At 36.1% G+C, this 22,331-nt stretch overlaps 2 protein-coding genes across 5 annotated transcripts in view; both read left to right on the top strand.

Annotated features, from left to right (window-relative positions):
• The first annotated feature begins 418 nt into the window (after positions 1-418).
• Positions 419-5,496, top strand: LOC105215841 (peptidyl-prolyl cis-trans isomerase G). Its single transcript, XM_011190001.3, has 8 exons — positions 419-929; positions 1,421-1,508; positions 2,137-2,166; positions 2,233-2,372; positions 2,437-2,578; positions 2,644-2,755; positions 3,111-3,284; positions 3,346-5,496. The coding sequence occupies exons 1-8, from the start codon at positions 605-607 to the stop codon at positions 5,176-5,178; spliced, it is 2,844 nt and encodes a 947-aa protein (XP_011188303.1). The 5' UTR covers positions 419-604; the 3' UTR covers positions 5,179-5,496.
• A 6,127-nt stretch (positions 5,497-11,623) lies between these two features.
• The window catches only part of LOC105215870 (protogenin), a 150,227-nt gene continuing 139,519 nt past the window's right edge, over positions 11,624-22,331 (top strand). The window contains exons 1-3 of one of the 4 annotated variants that reach the window (XM_054228444.1): positions 11,624-12,056; positions 20,266-20,663; positions 20,762-20,991. In XM_054228444.1, the coding sequence (XP_054084419.1) occupies positions 20,895-20,991 (97 nt within the window). In that variant the 5' untranslated portion in view covers positions 11,624-12,056; positions 20,266-20,663; positions 20,762-20,894. Of the gene's footprint in view, positions 12,057-20,265; positions 20,992-22,331 lie in introns of all 4 variants that reach the window. The other 3 variants (XM_054228420.1, XM_054228400.1, XM_054228476.1) reach the window with 3 other exon arrangements.

Here is a 22,331-nt window from a genome sequence, read left to right as displayed (position 1 = left end):
ACTTAGCTGACTGGTTTGGAAAACAGGAAGAAGGGTGCGATATGTACAACAGTCGTGATTACTTTCGATGTTCTGATTTTTAAGTTTAGGAACTGTTCTGGTTAATGGTACCATAGGAACAACCAGATTCTCGATACCAAGAAACTGATGTGCATTGATTTTAAAAGAAAGGCTTAACATTTTTTATATTATACTGAAAAAATTATTCTTAACAACCCTTCTAAAGATAAATAATAATAAATATGTAAAACCTTCAAATTATTATCAGAATAACAACTATATATGTATAGGTAATATAAAAATAAATTATAAAATTAAAAAATTGCTTAATGTTTAAATTTAGTAAATGAATCAAGTGAATTTTCTGGCATGGCAACCCTGCAACAAAACCCACATTCCACAAATGTCATAACATTTGCACAAGAAATTTTCTTCAGAATTTGCCAACGTTATACCAATGTGTAGATAGAACCGCTTATTTTTGTGAAACTAACGGGAAAATAGAAAAATTATTAAATAAAACTTATATAAGGGATAGTGTTAAATGTAATTGCATAGATTTCTTGCAGCCGAAATATATAAAAGAAGTGAAAAAGTGCCAGATATGACTGTGGCCGAGGGGATGGCGTCAACGTCCGCGGCAGCAAATGTTGCAACGAGACCGCGTTGTTTTTTCGATATTTCGATTGGTGGCTTGAATGTTGGACGTATAGTCTTTGAATTATTTAAAGATGTTGCACCGAAAACAGTGGAAAATTTTCGTGCACTTTGTACCGGTGAGAAAGGTATCGGTTTGGTTACAGGCAAATCGTTGCATTATAAAAATGTAATATTCCACCGCGTTGTCAAGGATTTCATGATACAAGCTGGTGATTTTTCGGCTGGTAACGGCACCGGTGGTGAGTCGATCTATGGTGGCACTTTCGAAGGTATGTTTTAATTAGTAAATATTACCAAATATATAGAGAATATATGTGCATTACCACAAAATATTGCATGAATTAAAATTAAATGAATTAACCCATGAGGGTTAGAAAAATGTTGCATACAGAAACAAAAATATATAAATATATACATACATATGTCTATGTAAATTGAAAATAATTGTTACATTCATCTAATTATATTACTATAATTTTGCTTCAAAATTGTTTTCATAGCATATTTTAAAACTTTCTGATAGTAATGACAATAATTATTTGATAAATGTTTATATTCTGCAACAACAACAATAAAAAAATATTTATAATTTAATTATTAAAACTGGATTGATCGCATATAGTTTCCATCTTCATGATTTACGTATGGTAAATTGATTTTCTGTTATTATTTCTACTCCAAATTAAAGTGGTACAAATTTAATTTAGAGAATTTTTACATACATATATACTACTAACCGATTTCTTCGTTTTGTTTTCAGATGAAAGCTTTGATTTCAAACACGATCGCCCTTTTCTGCTCTCAATGGCGAATCGTGGCAAAAATACCAACGGATCGCAGTTCTTCATGTAAGTTTACTGCAGATTAAGAAGTAACTTGTGTGAAAATATGCCAAAAAGTAGAATTTTAGTATTAACATCTAACGTTTCTTTGCAGCATCACATTAAATCGAAAAGTTTTGTTTACAGATATATTTATATTGATTTATTGTTATTATTATTATCATTGATTTGTCATCATCTAGCTAGCCACTAATCCTAGGTCGTCACAAAATAGAGTGTAATAGAATCGATCTGGTCTGGTAAAGCTATGTTGCGCAATATTGATGATAAATTTAGTGAACAGCTGACGGCGTCTACACATTGGTATCGCAATTGTCACATTGGACGTTGCCCCAGTATGCGGTTGCTTTTTTTATGGCATCCGCGCCGCACCAGCTGGACAAAAATTTAAATACATTTGTTTGGGTCTCGACAACTGCGCTGCTATATACCCCACAACTGCTGTGTATGTGTGCTGCTTTATGTCTGGGGAGTGTGTGCAGTAGTAGGAAGCGAGACAGCAGCAGGATTTTCACGCTACGTCCCACGTAGAAAAATTCAATTGCTTTGTTGCACCAAATCAAAACCAAATGAACTCGAACTCAATGTGTACACTGTGTAAAGCATATTTTTCTTCTTCTGTTTTTCATTGTAGTACTACACAACCCGCGCCTCACTTGGACAAGTAAGTTTTACTAACGTTTATATTTAGTTGTCATTTTATTAATGAAATTTATTTTTTATTTTCCAGCGTCCACGTGGTATTCGGTCAAGTAATATCGGGACAAGATTTAGTACGCCAGTTGGAGGAATTGCCAGTCGATAAAAATTCGCGTCCGTTGCAGGATGTTACCATATCAAATTGTGGTGAACTCGTACGTCAGGTCAAAGGTGCGTCAGCTAAGATGAATTAAAAAAAAAAAAATTGAAATATAAAAGTTATATAAAATTACAGTTAAAAAAGACAAGAAGAAAAAGAAGCATTCAGCAAGTTCGGCTGAAGAAGACTCAGAAGCCGCATCAGACACTGAGAAGCGCACCAAACGCAAGGAGAAAAAGAAGAAAAAAGATCGAAAGCGTGAAAAATCATATGAACGGTTAGTTAATTTTGAAAGTACAACAACAATAACTGCACACACTAAATTGATTATTGATTTTAAAGATCTGATAGTGAGCAGAGCCAAGAAGATGAGGGTGGAAATGATGAAGCTGACGAGGGTGAATTACATCCCCTTGTGACTGTTACAAAGATAGACCCTAACGAAATACCGGAGGTAGATTACAATTATTTTTTTATTTGATTATTTTTGTTTTATTATATTTTTATTTTTTTTTTAATTTTTTTTTTTAAGTTTTTTTATTTATTTTTATTATATTTTTATTTTTTTACATTTTTTTATTTTTTTAATATTTTTCATTTGTTTTACATTATTTATATATTTTTTTTTTATATTTTTAAAATATTTACAAAATTTATTCACGAAATATTCAATTTTTTTTTTAATATTTTTCATTTGTTTTACATTTTTTATTTATTTTTTTTTTTTTTATTTTTAGAATATTTTTTTTTTATATTTTTAAAATATTTACAAAATTTATTCACGAAATATTCAACTTTTTTTATGATAGGTCTCTAATAAATTTTTACTTCGCGGTGATCGTTTGGAACGCTCACAAGAACGTGATCAAAAACGCGAATCGCGCAACGAACGATCCAGTGAGAGTCGACCGGCATTTGGTTGGTCCAAAAAACGTGTACCGGTCTCACGTAGCGGACGCATTATTAAAGGACGTGGAGTTTTCGTAAGTCCCCATTTCATACTTTCATCAATAAGAATGGTATTAATTCATTATTGAAATTTAGCGTTTTCGTACACCGTCCCGTAGTCGTTCTCGTAGCAACACACCACCACATTGGAAACGTGCGCAGAATCGCACGATCAAACTGTCTGATTTGGAACGTCTGGAAGAAGAGAAGAAATTGCGAGATGAGGAGATTAAAAGACGTGAGATCGAGCGCAAAAAGCGTCACGAAGAGATGAGGAGAGATCCGAAGAAGTCTTTCTTCGAGTTGTCGCATGCCAGCTCTTATGGTGGTCGTTACAGCGAATCGCCCGACCGCAAGAATCGTGGTAAAGACAATTTGAACAATGTACGAAAGGACAGAACAGACGAACGACGCACGGAGAAAGATAAACCACGTGAAAGAGAAAGGGAAAAGGAGAATGACAAAGAAAAAGATAAGTTGAAGGAACGACGCACGGAGAATAATTCCGACCTAAAGTCTTTGCCGAAACGTAAGAAATCTATGGACATGAATGCACTGGACTATGAACATCAACCGGAAAGTGAAAATGAAGAAGGCTCGGCAGAGAAAGAAACCCCAAAGACACAAGAACCACACAAAAAAATTGAAGTCAATTCAACAGATAAAGATCGGCACAAGGAAAGAGATACTGATAATGACAGGAATCGCGCTAAGGAAAGGGAAAGGGGTAGAGAGAAAGTACAAGAAAATGACAAAGATCGTAAGAGAGAAAGGAAAGACAGCGTAATTAAAAAAGATGAATCTAAAGAAGCAAAATCTAACAATGAGAAAGAGCATAAAGAAAAAGCTAAAAATGATGAAAAAGAGAAAGTAAAAGACAAAGATCGTGATGTCGAGAAAGAAAAAGATAACTCTCGTCGCAATCGAAACCGATCCAAAAGCGGATCGCGATCAAAGCAACGTTCTCGTTCACGCTCGCATCCGTCACGTTCACGTTCTCGCTCATTTCGACGTCGTTCTCCCATAAGAGATCGCCGTGACAGATTTCCTAATCGCAGAGGTGGTTTTCGTTCGCCGCCCCGGCGTGATTTCCGCGGAAGGCGTGGCGGCAATCCATTCATGGATCGTCGTCGTCGCTCGGTCGAACGTTATCGCAATCGCTTGCCACTCTCACCGATACGTACTCGCCGGCCAACACCACCACGCGAACGACGTTCTCGTGATCGTTCTATATCACGAAGTCGTTCGCCACATTCGCGATCTCGTTCACCACGTCGCGATCGCGATCGCATACGTAAACGTTCGGTTGATTCACGAGGTCGCAGCCGTGATAATCGCACCCGTTCGAAGTCACGAGAAGCACGTGTCAATTCAAAGTCCAAAGATCAGGTTGTTGGTTCACGTAATCCGAAATCGCGTTCACCACACCGTCAAACGCGCAACAAACGTTCGGGAACTCGTTCCCCAAGACGTTCCAAATCGGCAGATTATCCACGTAAATCGAATGATCGACGTTCCGACACAAAACAAGAAAGCAACGCGGAGGCGAATGTTAATTTTGGTGATGAGAGTGCTGATAAAATGCGCGAAAAGATGTTGAAACGTGCTGAGGCTGCGCAAATGCTTAAAGATCACATGCGTAAAGAGATTGCGAGGGAGGAGGAGAAACGTGCTGAAAAACAACGATTGGATGATTTGGAGAAAGAGAAAACCGCACGAGAACTCGAAGAATTGGAGCGTCTCAAACAAGAGACACTGCAAAAGTTGGAAGAACATGAAAATCTCAAAAAGTTAACAGTTATAGCCGCTGTAGCGGAGGCCATCTGCTCGAAGGAACGCGGTTCGAAGGATGAAAAATCCAAGGAGAAGAAGAAGAAGCGCAAGAAGTCGAAGAAACACTCACGCACTTCGGGCACTGACTCAAATTGAGAATTATTAGTTCAATAATCCGAAATACGTATAATCAAAGGAGATTTACTCAAATAATTGAAAATATTTTAATTCTGAAATATGGAATGCACCTTTGTATATGGAGTTCTCATTACATATATAATATATTTATGCATAAATATATTCTAGTTGGAAAGAAATTGTACACGACACAGTACGTGTAGATCGCCATTCGAAAGCACATACAAACATACATACATACAAGGCATGAAATAATGTAAATTAAAATTAATTCTTACTTTCGTTTTTGAATGTTTATGATAAATGAAAATTAAATAAAAAAAATCTGAAAAATAATGCGCACAAGGTTTGTGTTGTAAGTGCTATACTTACTAATACCGGTCCAAGCGGTTAAAAGAAGCGGCTGTCGTGGGAATTGCCCGAATGCAAAAAGTCCCTGACACTATCTGCCCAATCGAACTCACACATCTAATAACCCCTCTCACTATGGTCCGAGCGCGTTGTTGTTGTAGTGTTTATCCAGCCCTGCTGGAACGGAAAGCACAAGTCTAGTTGTCATCGAGCTCATCCAACGTGAGGCCCAGGAAACATGCTGAGTTAGTTGGGCATACGAAGAGGTGATTAGTGTCATGCGGGGACTCTTTGCATGCAGGACATATATTCTGTAGGTCGGGGTTCAGTCTGGATAAGTAGAAGTTTAATCTGCTTCAAAATCCAGAACGAAGTTGTGCATGGGTCACTCTGGTTTTACGTGGCAAATCGAGCTCTTCGTTTGCTAGGGGTGGTGGTTTGACTCCATGGGCCCCATTCACTGGGAGGGAGGCAAGGAAGGTGTTAATGGCTCCACTATGAATAACGTTTAAAGCGTGTCTGTAGTTTATAATATTCCTTAATAGGCAGCATAGTGGCCTCTTTATATATATGTGCTTCGGGTGACTTCAAGAGTCTCGCTGTGACTGTCCGGAGTGCGGTGTTTTGGTACGTCTGTATCTTCCTCTATTGCGTGCCGCTGCATTCAGGCGACCATACCGGTGCTGCATAGCTGACGATCGGCCGGCCGATAGCCTTGAAAGTGGCCGGCAACGTTTCTTTGTCCTTTCCCCAAATGCTACCGGCTAGCGACTTGAGGATCTAGTTGCGGCTCTGTACTTCGGTGATTATCTCGGTCGTGTGGTGAGTGAAAGAGTGCAGACTGTCAAAGGTAACACCCACAATCTTGGTGTTATTCACAGTCGGTCTTGGTATACCATCGATGTGAATGTTAGGTTTTAGTCTGTACTCCTTCGTCCATTTGGTAAGAAGGGTCGGCGTGGATTCAGCGGGTGCGAGTGCCAGGCTCCTCGCAGAGAAGAAGCCAGCAAGTTCAAGAAGGTTGTCGTTCATTTTCGAACACATGTCATCCATTCCAGTGCCTGAAGTCATTATCGTGCAATCATCTGCGTAGTAGGTAACTAAAATTCCCTCTGCTGGTTGAGAGAGTTTGGAAATGTAGAATGTAGCTCGTCGTAACAGCACGTTTCCAGCGGCTTCAGCTAGATGACCTCGAGAACAATTTACTTGCATTATCCTTCCAAGCAAGGTTTAGATAATCCTTACAACAACAACGTAGGTCGTTAGTGTCCAACAATGATGTGACAATTTGATTTTCTTCTAACTTTCAATTGACTTTACTCGTCTTGAAACGAACAGCCGATTGTTATAGAGTTTTAGCCTCGTTAGCGGAAATCCAAGATTCAGCTGGTGTATAGATGTTATCCCGAGTCTTTCGCAACAAACGCTATTTTGAATGTATAAACTGAATCATCCGCGGTTAGAAGCTCAGAGACATCTTTCTTGAAATCACTATCTATAATATTAAATCTCCTTTATAAATAGAACAAACGACCTTTTGAATATATTAAATTCAAATGTTCCAGTTCGCGCCTAAAAAATGTCAAATGAAACATGTTTGTCAAACAAGTTTGACGGAAGTGATAATCGTAACAATAAACCGCACAGGTTTGCATTTCGCTTATATGGCATGTACACTAGACATTTTTATGCTGTCAACAGCCTTTGGACTCGGCATTTATTGTACTTTAGTCCAATGATACTAAACTACTTCTTTATAATTTAACATTATTTTTATAATTTAAATACACTATACCATAGCTTATTTACAAGAGAGCTTTTAAAACCAGTTGTGAGCTTTTAGCAATATACAGTAAGCTGGATGGATACTAAGGGTAAAGAAAATATTGTATTAAAAATGTTTTTTTTTTCATTAGAAAGATATCTTTAAATCTATCAAAAAAGAATCAGAAACCATAATATCTCTTATGTTTCTGTTATTACCCGTATTTTAACTTCTTATGTACTTTCGTATTCATTCATACCTTACAATGACATAATACAAATTTTTATCACAACCTTTGCTTTGACTCCAACTTCCAACGAAACTTTGCATTCTCCAAATATGTGCTCACTCTTCGAAGCTACTCGGCTATTATAGCTTTTCGCTCTCAATTGAGTTGCGCACTACAGACGCACACACACTCTCCAAATCTACACGCTGTCGTAAGCTACCGGCAATGTAAACAGCCACTTGCTATGCGTTGCAGCATTAATGGCGCCCCACCGTTGCCTCTTGCTACACGTTTATAGCTTTTCTCTTCTCTTTGTTTTTTTTTTTTTGCCACGCAACACTCTCACGCTACCGACACATGCATACGGAAGGCAAGTGTGTATTTGAACTTGTGTATTGCTGAGCGCTCGAAATTGAATTATGTGTTGCGTGGAGAGCACAAAGCCGTGGATAAGGCAATAATAAAAGTAGTGTGCATGTCCGGGGTAAGGGAAAATGGCAAGGTAATAATGGTTTGCACTGTGTGACGAAACGGTGTTTCATTGTAGAAAAGAATAACAATTCTAGGAATAATAAGATTTACAGCTTATTTGTTCTGTTACACATACAATTTGAAACCTATACTTTTGTAAATTGTAGAAAAATTTAAACCGGAAGTTAAATGGTCTCCATTACAGGAAATCAGCTTTTTATGACATTCGCTCTTTTAGGCACTATTAGGAGTTGTACTGCCTATACAAAAGAGTTGAATTCAATCTCCGATCCGACTAACAACGGTAAACTTTTCTAAAAGCAGTCGCATCTCGGCAAGCAATGACAAACATCTGGTCTTCTGATATAAAAAATATTTTCAGTACCTCACTTAGCCGTTGAGAGACGATTTAAAATTTGGTCTACCTATTACCCAAAGAAGGTCGGATAACTATGAGACGCACAACATAAGAAGGAGGAGATGCACCTAACAAATATGTAAGCGCCATCCATATACGAGTTGATTGTCTAACTTCGTTTACGAATGCCATTTTATGTGTATGTCGAATTCTTTTTCTGTTTTTTTCTGGCCATAATTTTGAGTATACGTTTAGTTTTACCCATATATGTTTTTTGAAAAATCTAACACATACACCATAGAACGGTCAATTCAAAATTGTACGGAAAATTGGCAGTAGTCTTCGAAAATCGCCAAATATTAACTATTTACAAAAATTCAACTCAAAGAAAAATTATGAACGATCCGAACATTGATCAATCAAAATAACGATTTAAAGTGGCCAATACCGTCTCAACTCTGGCAAGATTTCGATAAAGATTTCATTTTAGTTTCTATAAATCAAATTACGAGATCAACAGATACCTGAAGCGATCGGTTGCTGCATTGATCTTCTTGGAGAATATCTGGAACAAACAATAAATTACAAATACAAAGAATTTATCTTTATTTGATTAGTTGAGATCCTAAATGACATTCTTCGTACAAATTTTCTCTTTTTGAAAGCCTACAATACCTAATACGACGTATGTTCAATGGATATTTTAAAATTTTCAGTTGTCCAAAAGTCCAATAGTCAAAATTTGTATTTTTTATAATGAGGATATGTAGTTGAACATCCATAACTAGAAAATCTATAATTCGAAGTTCTCCATAACTCGAACTCTTGCATTGGCAATAGAAGTCAAATTTCATACAAATTAACCTCCGTAACTCGGAAGTCTCTCCAACTCAAAGTTTTTTTTGCGGTTTATGGTGATTCGAGTTGGAGAAGTTCAACAACAGTACTTGCCCCTAAAATGCGATAAATATTTCAGCTCTATTCATAGCTTACTTTATCTGTAGCAATCGTGGCGTGTAGGGTAAGGTGAGGCGTGTTTTTATGAGCTTGCCATTTTTCGTTTATAAATATTCAAAAATAAAGATAACCTTAAAGAGCCGTCTTTTACAAGCATGCGAGAAATCGCTGAAAAAGCCAAAGACTATCCTAACGAGAAAAAACGTTAACTTTGGCTGTACCGAAGCTAATATACCCTTCACAGGTGCATTTCTTTTAGTAACTATATGTATGTTTAAGCAAATCTAAAGACGTCAGAAAAAGTAAGTAAAAAAAAAGAAAACATTTTACAAATTCTTTTTAGCCGGGTTGTTTGCTAGAAACATTAAGCTTATATAGTTAACCGATCTGAACAATTTCTTCGGAGATTATATTATTATCTTAAGCAGTAATCCATGTCAAATTTCGTCAAGATACCATGCCTAATGCGAAAATTTTCCATACAAGCCATTGATTCCGATCGTTCGGTTTGTATGGCAGCTATATGCTTTAGTGAACCGATCTGAACAATTTTTTCGGAGATTAAATTATTTCTATGAACAATAACTCGCACCAAATTTCGTGAAGATATGTGGTAAAATGCGTAAGTTCAGTTTGTATTGCAGCTATATGCTTTAGTGAACCGATCTGAACAATTTTTTCGGAGATTAAATTATTTCTATGAACAATAACTCACACCAAATTTCGTGAAGATATGTAGTAAAATGCGGAAGTTTTCCATACAAGCTCTTGATTCCGATCGTTCAGTTTGTGTGGCAGCTATATAATATAGTGGTCCGATATCGGCAGTTCCGAGGAAGTGAGCAGCTTCTTGAAGAAAAGAAAAGAAGAAAATAACATCTGCAAAATTTCAAAACGATATCTTAAAAACTGAAGAACTAGTTCGTATATATGTGTGTGATTGGCGTTGCAACCGTTTAGCCGGTTATAGCCGAATCGACGACAGTGCGCCACCTCTCTCTCTCCTTCGCAGTTCGGCGCCAGTTGGAGATCCCAAGTGTAACCAGGTCGCTCTCCACCTGGTCCCTCCAATGGAGTGGAGGCCTTCCCCTTCCTCGGCTTCCTCCGGCGGGTACTGCATCGAACACTTTCAGGGCTGGAGTGTTTTCGTCCATTCGGACAACATGACCTAGCCAGCGTAGCCGCTGTCTTTTTATTCGCTGAACTATGTCAATGTCGTCGTATAACTCGTACAGCTCATCGTTCCATCGTCTGCGGTATTCGCCGTTGCCAATGTTCTGAGGACCATAAATCTTACGCAAAATTTTCCTCTCGAAAACTCCTAGTGTCGTCTCATCTGATGTTGACATCGTCCAAGCTTCTGCACCGTAAAGCAGGACGGGAATGATAAGCGACTTGTAGAGCTTGATTTTGGTTCGTCGAGAGAGGACTTTACTGTTCAATTGCCTACTCAGTCCAAAGTACCACCTGTTGGCAAGAGTTATTTTGCGCTGGATTTCGAGGCTGACATTGTTCGTGTTGTTGATGCTGGTTCCCAGGTATACGAAATTATCTACGACCTCGAAGTTATGACTGTCAACAGTGACGTGGGAGCCAAGCGGGAAAAAGCAGAACAAACGGCGCGGTTGTTGCTTCCGATGATATCAATATCATCGGCGTACCCCAGGAGCTGTACACTCTTGTAGAAGATTGTACCTTCTCGGTTTAGCTCTGCAGCTCTTATAATTTTTTCCAGCATCAGGTTAAAGAAGTCGCACGATAGTGAGTCACCTTGTCTGAAACCTCGTTTGGTATCGAACGGCTCGGAGAGGTCCTTCCCAATCTTGACGGAGCTTTTGGTGTTGCTCAACGTCAATTTACACAGCCGTATTAGTTTTGCGGGGATACCAAATTCAGACATCGCGGCGTAAAGGCAACTCCTTTTCGTGCTGTCGAAAGCAGCTTTAAAATCGACAAAAAGGTGGTGTGTGTCGAGTTCATATATATACAAAATATTAAAAATATACATTGTAGCAGAACTTAGTTTGTAGATATATTTAAAAATAAAATCTGTGTAGTTTTCCAACGCCCTCAACCCACTGTACGTACTATGCGTACATATTTGATGAAGCGGCTTTTTGTCGGCTCCACTAATATAAACAAATACACACATCAACATCAACAATCCAGTCCAACACAAGCTTGTGCTATGCGCTACCTTGCCCCGTCACCCAATTGTTGCAGCAACAGCAAATGCTAACGGCAGCGAGCAGTGAGAGCGCACAATTGCTGGTGCTCACAAAACGAGCGCTTTGAATGTGCCAGTAAAGTTTGGTGGTGCTGCCTTCAGCTTTTCAGCCGCAGTCAGTTCTACAAACGCTCAGAACGTGTACGGATGTAACAGCGATTTATAGCGGAAGGTGTGCGCGACAACTCGGTAATAGAACAGCGAGTGTGTGCGATGGCAAAGCCAACCGGCCGGTGAAATGTTTTAACGAAATTCTTATTAATATTATTAATCAAACGGTGTTTTCGGTGTGTAAACAAAAGCGTGTGAATTGTACGCAGTGCGGTAATACAAACAACAACAGAGTGAAGTTGTAAGTTCAATAAAAAAGTGCAAAAAATTCAAGCATTTACCGGCGTACCAGCGCAGCCAGCGCAGTTAACGCAACGGCAAACAATGGCAATATAAAAGCAATTTGGTGGCGTCTTTGAAGTGTGTGTGTGTGTGTGTTGCAAAATAATATGAAGAAAATCGCTGCACATTCATTTGTTGTGTAATCGTAAGTGGCATATTTCGATATTTGTGAGAATAATCAAAGATTTCGAGGGCATACAATTTGTGGTAGGCCTAAATTATGTAGAGAAAATGCGAAAATACATACATATGTATGTACGCGTAGAAACGGAAAGTAAATTACAAACGAATACAATATTCGTCAACGCGCAGCTGCAGTCGCTGGCGCTGCATACGCTGCAGCGGCGTCGCAGTTGACTTCACTGTGTTCAATTTATTGTATTTGCTTCGCACTAACTGCAAAAGCAACAACAACAAGCGGGGGGAAAAGCATGCAAAAAAGCATAATAGGGAAAGTATGAAATGCATAAGTAGAAAATAATGCCGCGAAAAAGCGATAGAAAGGAATGTGTACACAAACAATGTATGTATGTAGATATGTAGATATGCAACTTTAGTGAAGCGGAAATGAAGAATTGTATGCAATAGCAGGCAGCGGCACAGCTGAAAAGCCGGTACTAACGTGTTTGTGTCACAGCGCGTGCAAAACGGTGTTGAGTGGGTGGGTGGCGCGGTTGCTTGTAAGACATTGATTGATATGTATTTACATATTTACATAATAATGAAATGGTTAGCTATTTAAAAATGTATAGAAATAGGCGTGGTCTCACTTTAGAATAAATGCTGATAATTATTAAGATTTATATAATCATTTTAGCAGTAAATTTCTTTGTCAACGTTAATTCAATAAACGAAAAGCGTAAAAGTGTCGATCAAAACATGACATAATTTTGACAGCTCCAGCTAAAATAACAAAAAGAACCTTGAATAATACCAAAAAAAGAGTATAAACATACATATTATACTGACAAACATACTGACGAAAATTAGGCGAAAAGTCAGCAGTAAAAAATCAACTTATCCCCAAAAACGCAAAGGTTTGCGCCGCCGCCACCACCGCTTTACCGGCAACGTCGCTGTTTACAGCGCAGTGACAGCGCTGCTTACCGAAAAGGATGTGCGTGCTGAAAAGTAAAACGCAATAACAGTGAAATACGCCAGCAACACGGTTAAAAAGTAGAGGAAACGCTAAACGTTAACTGCTCAAAAGCACGAAGTTGAAGCACTATACATATAATATACATAATATACATATATACAAGTAAATAAAATTGGCGATTTGAAATATGTACGCGTGCGAAATGAAAGTACAAAGCAAAATCGAAAATAAAAAAAAGAATTAAATCAAAACAAAATCACAGTCAATTTTGTGGAGGAGTTGCGTGTGTCAAAAATTTGCGATTTAAGCATTTTGAGTAAGAGCGTGGCAAAGTGCCCAACAATTGGAATGTAATGGAAACAACAAATACCTGAATATACATACATACATACATATTTATTAATCTATATCTACCTATCACAAAGTAATTATTCACTGTTTTTGTATACAATCGGGAATTCAATCGAAATTTTCGATGTACATAATATTTAAGACGCGCTTACGTAGCAACGTTTTACGTACATACAAACATACAGAAGTACATAAGGATATACATAAGCTGCTCCTCTTCGTTACGGCTGGTAGTCAGAAAGCTCCTCAAACCCTAAACGACTTGATTATTTCGGCAAGGAGTGCCTTCAGCACGATTTTGTTTGAAACTGTCGGTAGAAATGTGGCGTTGTGAGATTGAAAACGTCACCGATACAGTCATCGCATTATTACATGCAAATATATAACGTTACAAACATATAACAAACATATAACGTTATACAATATTACTAATTCAGGAGAGTTTTGGGTATGAGGGAGCAAATACCAGCACAACAAATAAGTAACACATAGTAACAGCGGATTGACAGTGGAATTAAATATAGGGAACATAAATATGATATAAATAGTAATGAGGCAGTAGAAAGAACAATGAAACCTTATGATGAGATTTTGATTGATTGGCAACAATGCTCTTAAGTTGACTTCCTGAAATAATTTATATTTTAAATAGAAATTGGGAAATTTAGGAATTCATTTTGATCTTCAAAAACTTCACTCGAAGAGATATGATAAATCATGGTGATATGTTGCCGAGATAGTTTAAGATCATAAATAAGAGATCGCAAAAGTGTTATTGCGAAATGCCAATTTCTAATTTGATGTGGATGTATCAGAGTTGAATAATTTTGTTGAATTTCATGATTAGGTGTCAGTAGTTTCTTCTTCTTCTAATTTGATGACGTTTGGTTACACTAAGTACGGCCAGATAACTGTTACGAAGTAATAAGAAATTCAGAAAATAGTTTTGGATGATCGGAAATGAAATTTATTGTGATAGTTGACACTCTAAAGTTATCAAAGCAACGCATTTGTCGACTTATACATGAATATTTGGGGGTTTACCGCGTCGAAATCAATATAGACGATGGCGAAATTGCATGAATTAAGCTTCGAATTGTTTACGCATCCAACATATTTCCAACATTTCTTCCAAGCGCCTTTTTCTATTCTTAGATCTCAAGAGAATGTTGGCTGAAAGGAGACTGAGTCCTATTTCGAAGCAAAAGACGAATTAGACTACAAAAATGATATTGAAATCCGGGTGAAAGAAATTAATGGGTGTTTCAGAGCTCGACTGGCTACTTCAATGTAGTTGGATGTAATAAAAAGTGTCCTTAGAAACCGTCTACAAGAAGAGGAATGGACAAGTAGGAACCGCTGCTGGCTGCATTTACAGGGACTTCGTCACTCCAAACTGTTTCTTGGAGGATACAATCTGAAAATAGTAAAACAATTAAATGCGCTCCCTAGAAACAAGCTGTTACAACTAAGGGCACTGTTACACTGGCCACTGATGACTAAGATGCCACCTGCACAAACTAGAAATCCTATCGTTGGATCATTGCCGATTCTGTGACCTAGTAGCGGAGACACCTGAGCACTTACTCCTTGACAACACGACGATTGCGAAGAAAATGAATCAGTTAATTGGTGCTCTGTATCCTCAAAAATATAGTATTGCGTTAATGACTGCACTGTTAAGGCTTCTTAACGTGACGAGCTTAGATGATATACTGTGATAATTGGAGAGGGTATAATAGACCTTAGGTCGCAGTATAATCCTAAAACTGTAATCTGTTCTTATCTAATAAACAGTGTAGAAGTTCTCAAAGGAAGTTGAACAATTAGTTAAATGCTTAGAAGAGTCGATTTTCAGTAAAGAATCGTAAAGGAATCGTGGAATTCAGCACTCGGAACCAACAACAAATTTATAATCCATAATTGGCGGCGATTTTTCAAATAAGAAAGAGGCAATAAAGCAACCAAATAAAAGTGGGAAGAAACAAGTAAACATAAACACCAAATTTTCGTACTGGAAATATTCGAAAATCAAGAATTGAACGCGGTGATACGAATATGAGCGCAAAATTATAAAAAAACAACGAAAATGAAATAAACAAAAACAAAGCGGAAACCGACACAAAATAGCGACACTAAAGGTAGAAGTAAACAACAAAATACATATGCATACGATGTGCTTGTATGTGTATAATAGTATGTATATATATACAAAATCAAGTAGCAGCCAAAGACGTTAGACTACATACATATGTATGTATGTATGTAAGAGTATGTAGGGACACCAAAAACACCAACCGAAATAGCAGCAAATGAATGCCGCATTGCATACAAATTGCAAAAGCAACAACAACAATTGAGAAAGAAGAAGAAGCATTCAAAAAATTAACAGAGTTTAAGAAATTTCGAAGAGCGCCAAAGTAACAACAATGGCAAAATATAAGCAACAGCAACCACAACTACACTGAACAATAAAAAATGCACACTTTTTTCCGTGCTTGCGCCTCAGCGTGTACTCCAGCGCGCTCCCGCTTTATTTATTTATTTTGCATAAATTTCAATTTGTCTTTTTTTTTTGTTGCAATTTATTTTCACAGTTTTTTTTACCTATAATTACTTTTTGCTTTTGTTTACGTTTTGTTGTGCTTGGTAATTTTTTCACTTCATTTTTGATACTTTTTCGTATGCGAAACTAAAAAGCTCACAAAAGCCGCGAGTAAAGAACGAAAACCGATGAAGCAGCAGCAACAGCAGTCAACAGCAGCGACGCTGAGTGCAATCGACGCACATGGCAGAATGCAAAAACGAAAAAAAAAACACAAAAACGAAAATTATTTGCAAGCAAATTTCAGCAGAACAACATGCAAAGAAAAAATAAATAAAATAAAAACTCAAAAATATACATATGTATGTACATACATATATCGAGAGGAGAGTAGTTGGAAAAAATAACAGTCGAAACCTTGGTACACCACAAGAGTCGGCAAGACGACGTACAGAATGCCAAAAGCAAAATGAAATTGCCAAAAAAGCGTAAAACACACCAATACATTGGCGCACGCAGAACGCTTTCGAGTTTTGCTGAGCTTGTGTATCCTGGTATTCGATGAGCGCCATACGCCGCACGCAGGCGAAACAGCAGCGCTTGCACAAATACTATATAAATATAAATATGTTTATATATATATACAGAAATGCATACGCTTATATAAATAGCAGAAAAAGCACTGTAATATTTCAGGCAAAATAGTGGCAGCGTTAAAAAACAAAATGAAAATAACTAAAAAGACAGCAGTTGAAGTTGAGAACGCACGTAGCAGCTAAAAAGGAAGTAAGAAGCTACGAGCATTTTGTGGAGACCAACAGGAGCACTACCAGCATTGTTGTTGGCTCTTACGAACCTTACTATAACTAATGAGTGTTATCTACACACTGTCAAAAATTATAGAGACCTATTGGAGATCGTACAGCTGCGATCACAAATTTAGCAGTGATCAAATGAATTTGAATCTAAATTAATTTTTTGGTCTGGAATTGAATTTTGTATACGTTTTAAACAATTTAACAATGACGTTTTTCGCTGATAATATACCAAAATACGATGTCCTGTTATCAAAGCCACATCTAACACATCTTATAAGAAACTGTTCTATCGACACTTTTCTTCGAAACCATAAATTATAAACTATTTTTCCAATATCTATTTAATCATTAAGAAGTCCGTCACTCCACTCAAATTGGAGCAGCCATTCAGCGTGAAACAAGCTTCGCAATATCATAACAAGTATCTAAAATGATCACCTTTAAATTTAAGTTTTTCGAAATGCCTGTAAATCCAGAACTCTTCTCTGCCGCGTGCCCCATTTTTAAATTTTCCATTTCACTTTGTTGTCTAATATCTTGTAAAACTGTGAGTTGTGCTTAAGGGGTTATATGGGCTTCAGAGGCTAAAAACAATGGTATTTTTACAATTCTTTTAATAAGTAATAATACAATCATATATTTCATTTAAACAGTTCAGCATATCAATGAAATTTGTGAAATTTTTTATTTACAAATTCCGAAAACTCAACCGTTGGCATCTCATCTCCCATGATGTGTCCAAAAAAAGGAACCCATAACCCCTAATTTAAGAGCATTCGTGAACAGAAGAAATTTCTTTTTACTATGCTTTTAGGATTATATACAATAAAAGAGATTTCAATAAATTGATATGAAAGAGTCAAAACATCTATGACGATTTCAGTAAATTATAACTATTGACTGTACTAGTATCTGTTGCAAAAATCTATTAGGTCTACAACTTTGCTTCCGCCGTTTTCCAATAGATGTCTCTAGGGTCAAGTACAGGTCAATTAAATCGATTAAATCGTTTTATATTGATCTTGGACATTTGTGTAAACATTAACTCAACAAAATATTTGTAGAGATCTGTCTGCATCCCAAAATTATTCTCAACTGAAAATGTCACTTTTTGAGCCGAATTCTCGAATAATTCAACACAAAGTGAAAAATCGAGGTTTTACGGTCAAAAACAGTCGGAAACTAATTGTAATAAAATTAAAAAATTTTGTATTTCAAAAAATGTACCAGTATTTTTGGAAAATTTGGTATATTACACTTATATTCGAAAGATCTATAATTTTTCATATAAATGTTTTTTTCTGAATATTTATACTGAAATTAAATAAGTACGGATACCAAGAGGAAGATCGCTTAACCACATTCACAACCATATAAAATATATAAACATTTAGCCAGTATTTTTAACCCCTAATAACTTCTGAGCTTGACCGAACCATTGAATTAAGAAGAAAATTTGGGTTTTCCATCCCTATTTTGGATTTTTTAGTAACTATATCCTGTTATTTATATTATTATCGTTTAATAAGATTCATTATTGCCAGTTAAAAAATAATAAGTGTGACAAGGTGTACAAAAATATAGTACCTCTATTACATTTTAACAGTGTCTTCTTTCGACCCGACCTTTTAGCAAACATAGGCTATACCGTTTTTCCTTTTTGAAAAATCTCTGCAATATCGTAACAATGTTCTTAAACTTTGCTAATACAATATTATATAATATATGTTTAAACTTTGAACTTTTTCCAAGCATCTTTGGTTTAAGTTTAAAATCTGAACAACAAAAAGGACAAAGCAACGTTCACTTTGCACGCTTAGGACTTGCCGACTTTAAGGCATCCTTCAAAATCTTATTTTTGCAGACCAAAGTTCTTTACTCTTGGGTCAAGTGAAAGTTCCTAAAATATGCAAATATACTTTAGATTAAGACAAATAGCTTGACAACGTATGACATATCCTTCGTTTTCTTTTATTAATATAAGGGTTCATCAAATTTCCCTCGCTCAACGCTGACACTAAATGTGTGTATTAAGTTTTTGTTTGTGTGAGTAGATGAGAACTCGAGTGTATTGAAGATGATGGCTAATATTTATGTTGTCATAAATCTTCAACTTTCACCTGCATACATATGTACATGTATGTATGCATGTGCCATTGACTGATTATTTATGTGACTGAAGGTGAATAAAGGAAGCATTTTATTTGCGCTCACATTTCATTGACAGTATATGGTTTCAATATTCGGATGTACATATATATGTAGGTATATATGTTTATAGATGCATGCATGTATCTAGTTCTATGTGAGGTGAAGGTTACCTTGTGGAAATAATTCAGCGGAAAATATTGCTTTGGCTTTAACAACAAATAAGCCAGAAGGCTTTGTTCGATTCTTGGAAATTTTAGAGAAGTTTTTTCCAAATACGTACATATGTGTATGTGGGTAGTAAAGATTCTGTTTTTAGATTTTAAAGAAACGCCCACTCTTGAAATTTAGTTTTCACTGGGAACGTGTGGTATTCTACAGATAGAGAGGAATTTTGTGGAATAATTTTTTTTTAGAAATCTCACACATTGCTATTATCTTATTTTACTCAAATTCGTATTTTAATTCGTTTGACTAACACACAACAATAGGTTCAGTTATGGATTATATTATTTGAAAAACTATTATCTCAGTTTTTAAGACATAATGAAGCTTTTTGTCTTCCAAATAATAAATATTCTTGATATTTGTATGCAATTAAACGCCAAGAAATCCCTTATTCAGGTTTGGAAGCCGCGAAATCAGGCCAGTGCAGGTCAGTTCCGATCAGATCCGATATAAAGTCAAGTTAAGGTAAGAGTCTCTAGAATATTTTTTCATCCTCGAAATATCTCAAAAGCTTATGAAAATATTTAAATATTTAGTCCAGCAATCTTTTAATATATGATAATTACAGAAGAAATGACCATTACTATTTTGTTCTCGAATACTTCATTTATATTTTCTAGTTCTACCCGATCGCACTTTTTCCTGTGAATTCTATGCGGAATGTTTTTTCGAAATCAGTTCAATTTTCTATTGATTGTTCCTGGCAAGCAGAGGCAGGAATTTATCGGGGGTTCTATAACCTTAGTTAGATTTTAGATTTCCCCCCTCTTTCGTTTCCATATATGTATATTGCGATCACCCCGAATCTCGACTATTACTGTGTGAGCTAATTTAGTTTTGAGTGTAACGTTCATTTGTAATTGATAGTTGCTTTGGTAGTTTGAAGGTGTTTAGGATAGGACCGGTGATTGGATATTTGAGAGCAGCCTTAGAGCCTGAGTTTAGGAAATAATTATGGATGGAGATGTTGATATACCCATATGTTTCTGGGTAGAGGGCATGGATTCATCATTGTAAGCTTAACAGATTTCATGATGGAACTAAAAAAAAATATTCAAAAATCATAGTACCGTTTAAATACAAATTTTTGCTAACAAAAAGTTCATGAATAAAATATTTTTTTTTAATCAAAAGACTCATATATAGAAATATTTATTTATTTTAGCTCGAATTCCTTGCAGCTGCTGCAAAATGAAAAAAGTTTATTTTGATTTATTTACTGAGTTTGGTTGTTGAACCAAAAGTAAACATTTTTGTTTTTGCATAATTTGAGCGCGTACAAGTAAATCAATATTAAGAAACAGCAATTAATCAATATGAATGTGCATGAAAGTCGAAAAAGCAAAAAATAAATAAATAGAAAGAGAAAGAGAAAGAAACACAAAAAGAAAAGGAAAACAAGTGCGTGTGTACAAAAAAAGTGTACAATGTGGTCAAGAAATATAATGAAAAACGAAATAATTCCGATAAAATAAAATAAAAAAAAGAAATTTTGGAACTTCGTGCAAGTTACAAATAGTACATACATATATGCAACAAAATTTGGTTGAATATCCTTGAAAAGTAAGTAAGCAGCCTGAAAGGACAACGCCTACATTGATACCTACATATATCCATATACAATAACAACAGCTATTACACATACATAGTTATATCCATAGCAATAATAACATCTTTTGTCAACACTGGAGGCTGTGGCCGCATTGGCACCCGCCCCAACGGCGCGCTTAACATTTCTATAAGTTATTAACGACGCAATCAACGACGTGGGCGATATCAATTACTTCGTTGGCAATGTGTTTGCTACAACACAGCATCTTAGTTCAACTACTAATTAAATATCTGTTGATCCTGTGCGAAAATGGCTTATTGACAACGAGCAAAACAACAGGTGAGTGAACCAAGAGCAAAAAATAAATAAATAAATTAGTATTAATATAAACACGTATACAAAGACAACTAGAATTATGTTGTTGCATGGGATTATAATGGTTTTCAATTACATGAACAAATAAGTGTGCATAATATGTGTAGATTCAAGTACTGGCATATCTTTAATTTGTATTGGGGGACCACAAACCATTCAAAAAGACTGTATATTTCTCATAATTAAATTTGTTTATGTAATTTGTGGTTATAAAATATAGATATCATTAATTTGAAATAGATATTCGAACATAAATTCGAAATCGCAACCAAATTCAAGTGGTCTCTGAATAGCAGCCAACTCAGACAGAACTGTCAGCTAATTAAAAATGTTTTTTTTTTAGTTTGCGCCCATTTTGTAGATAATTAAGCTATTTTCTACTTAAACTTAATGCTTCTATGACTGATTGAATAATGTAAACATTCTCATAAATATCTCGAATTACCTATACGACGTTTTCATTTCATGTTGAAAAACGTAGTTCTTTCAAGAACTATAGTATACTCCTTAAAATGGATAGTTATTTTTTTACTCTCGCAACAATTTTTTTTTTTGGATAGAGAGTGTGGCCCCGCCCCCTACTAAGTTTTGTGTACATATCTCGTAAACTACTAAGGCTAGAACAACGAAACTCTCTAGAGTCTTTCAGGGACTTCCAGTCCTTATGCAGTCCAAAAATAGAGGAAATCGGATTATAACCACTCCCACCTCCCATACAAAGGTTATGTTGAAAACTACTAAAAATGCCTTAATTCAGCAAGGAAAACCACCAGAAATCTTAAATTTCATTATAAATATGGTACAGAAGGGCTGCACTCAAATTGGTATCCAAATTATTAAATAGGTGTGGCCCCGACACTTATGGGTCAAAAACCACATCGACCAATTTCAACTAAATTCGGTTTGTAATATTTTCCTTGCATCCCAATGATGTGTTGGGAAAATTGGCCAAATCGGTTCACGACCACGTCTACTTCCCATATACCAGAACTTTGAAGTCAATCTGAATCGTTTACTTTACAAGATATAAATTAGCACTAGTGAAGATATCAAAACATTCGCCGAAATCGGACCATAAGTTTTCAAGGCCCCATGTATCGAACATGAGGACCTCACTGCTTCTAAAAATTTTTTTTATCGAAAATATAGGTAAGTCTCTCAGATAATTTGAAGAAAATCAGAGGGAATATCTTTCTTTGAATAATATGTCTCCGTGCCAAAAATTGGTGAAATCGGGTCATAACCTACACCTAACTCCCATATACCTAATATTATGGTTTCCGACTTTCAATGGAATTTATACC

The sequence above is a fragment of the Zeugodacus cucurbitae genome, chromosome 2 (assembly GCF_028554725.1).
Source record: "Zeugodacus cucurbitae isolate PBARC_wt_2022May chromosome 2, idZeuCucr1.2, whole genome shotgun sequence".
Taxonomy (NCBI): Eukaryota; Metazoa; Arthropoda; class Insecta; order Diptera; family Tephritidae; genus Zeugodacus; species Zeugodacus cucurbitae.
Note: the sequence above shows the minus strand (reverse complement) of the source record. Positions and strands in the feature narration are given on the sequence as shown.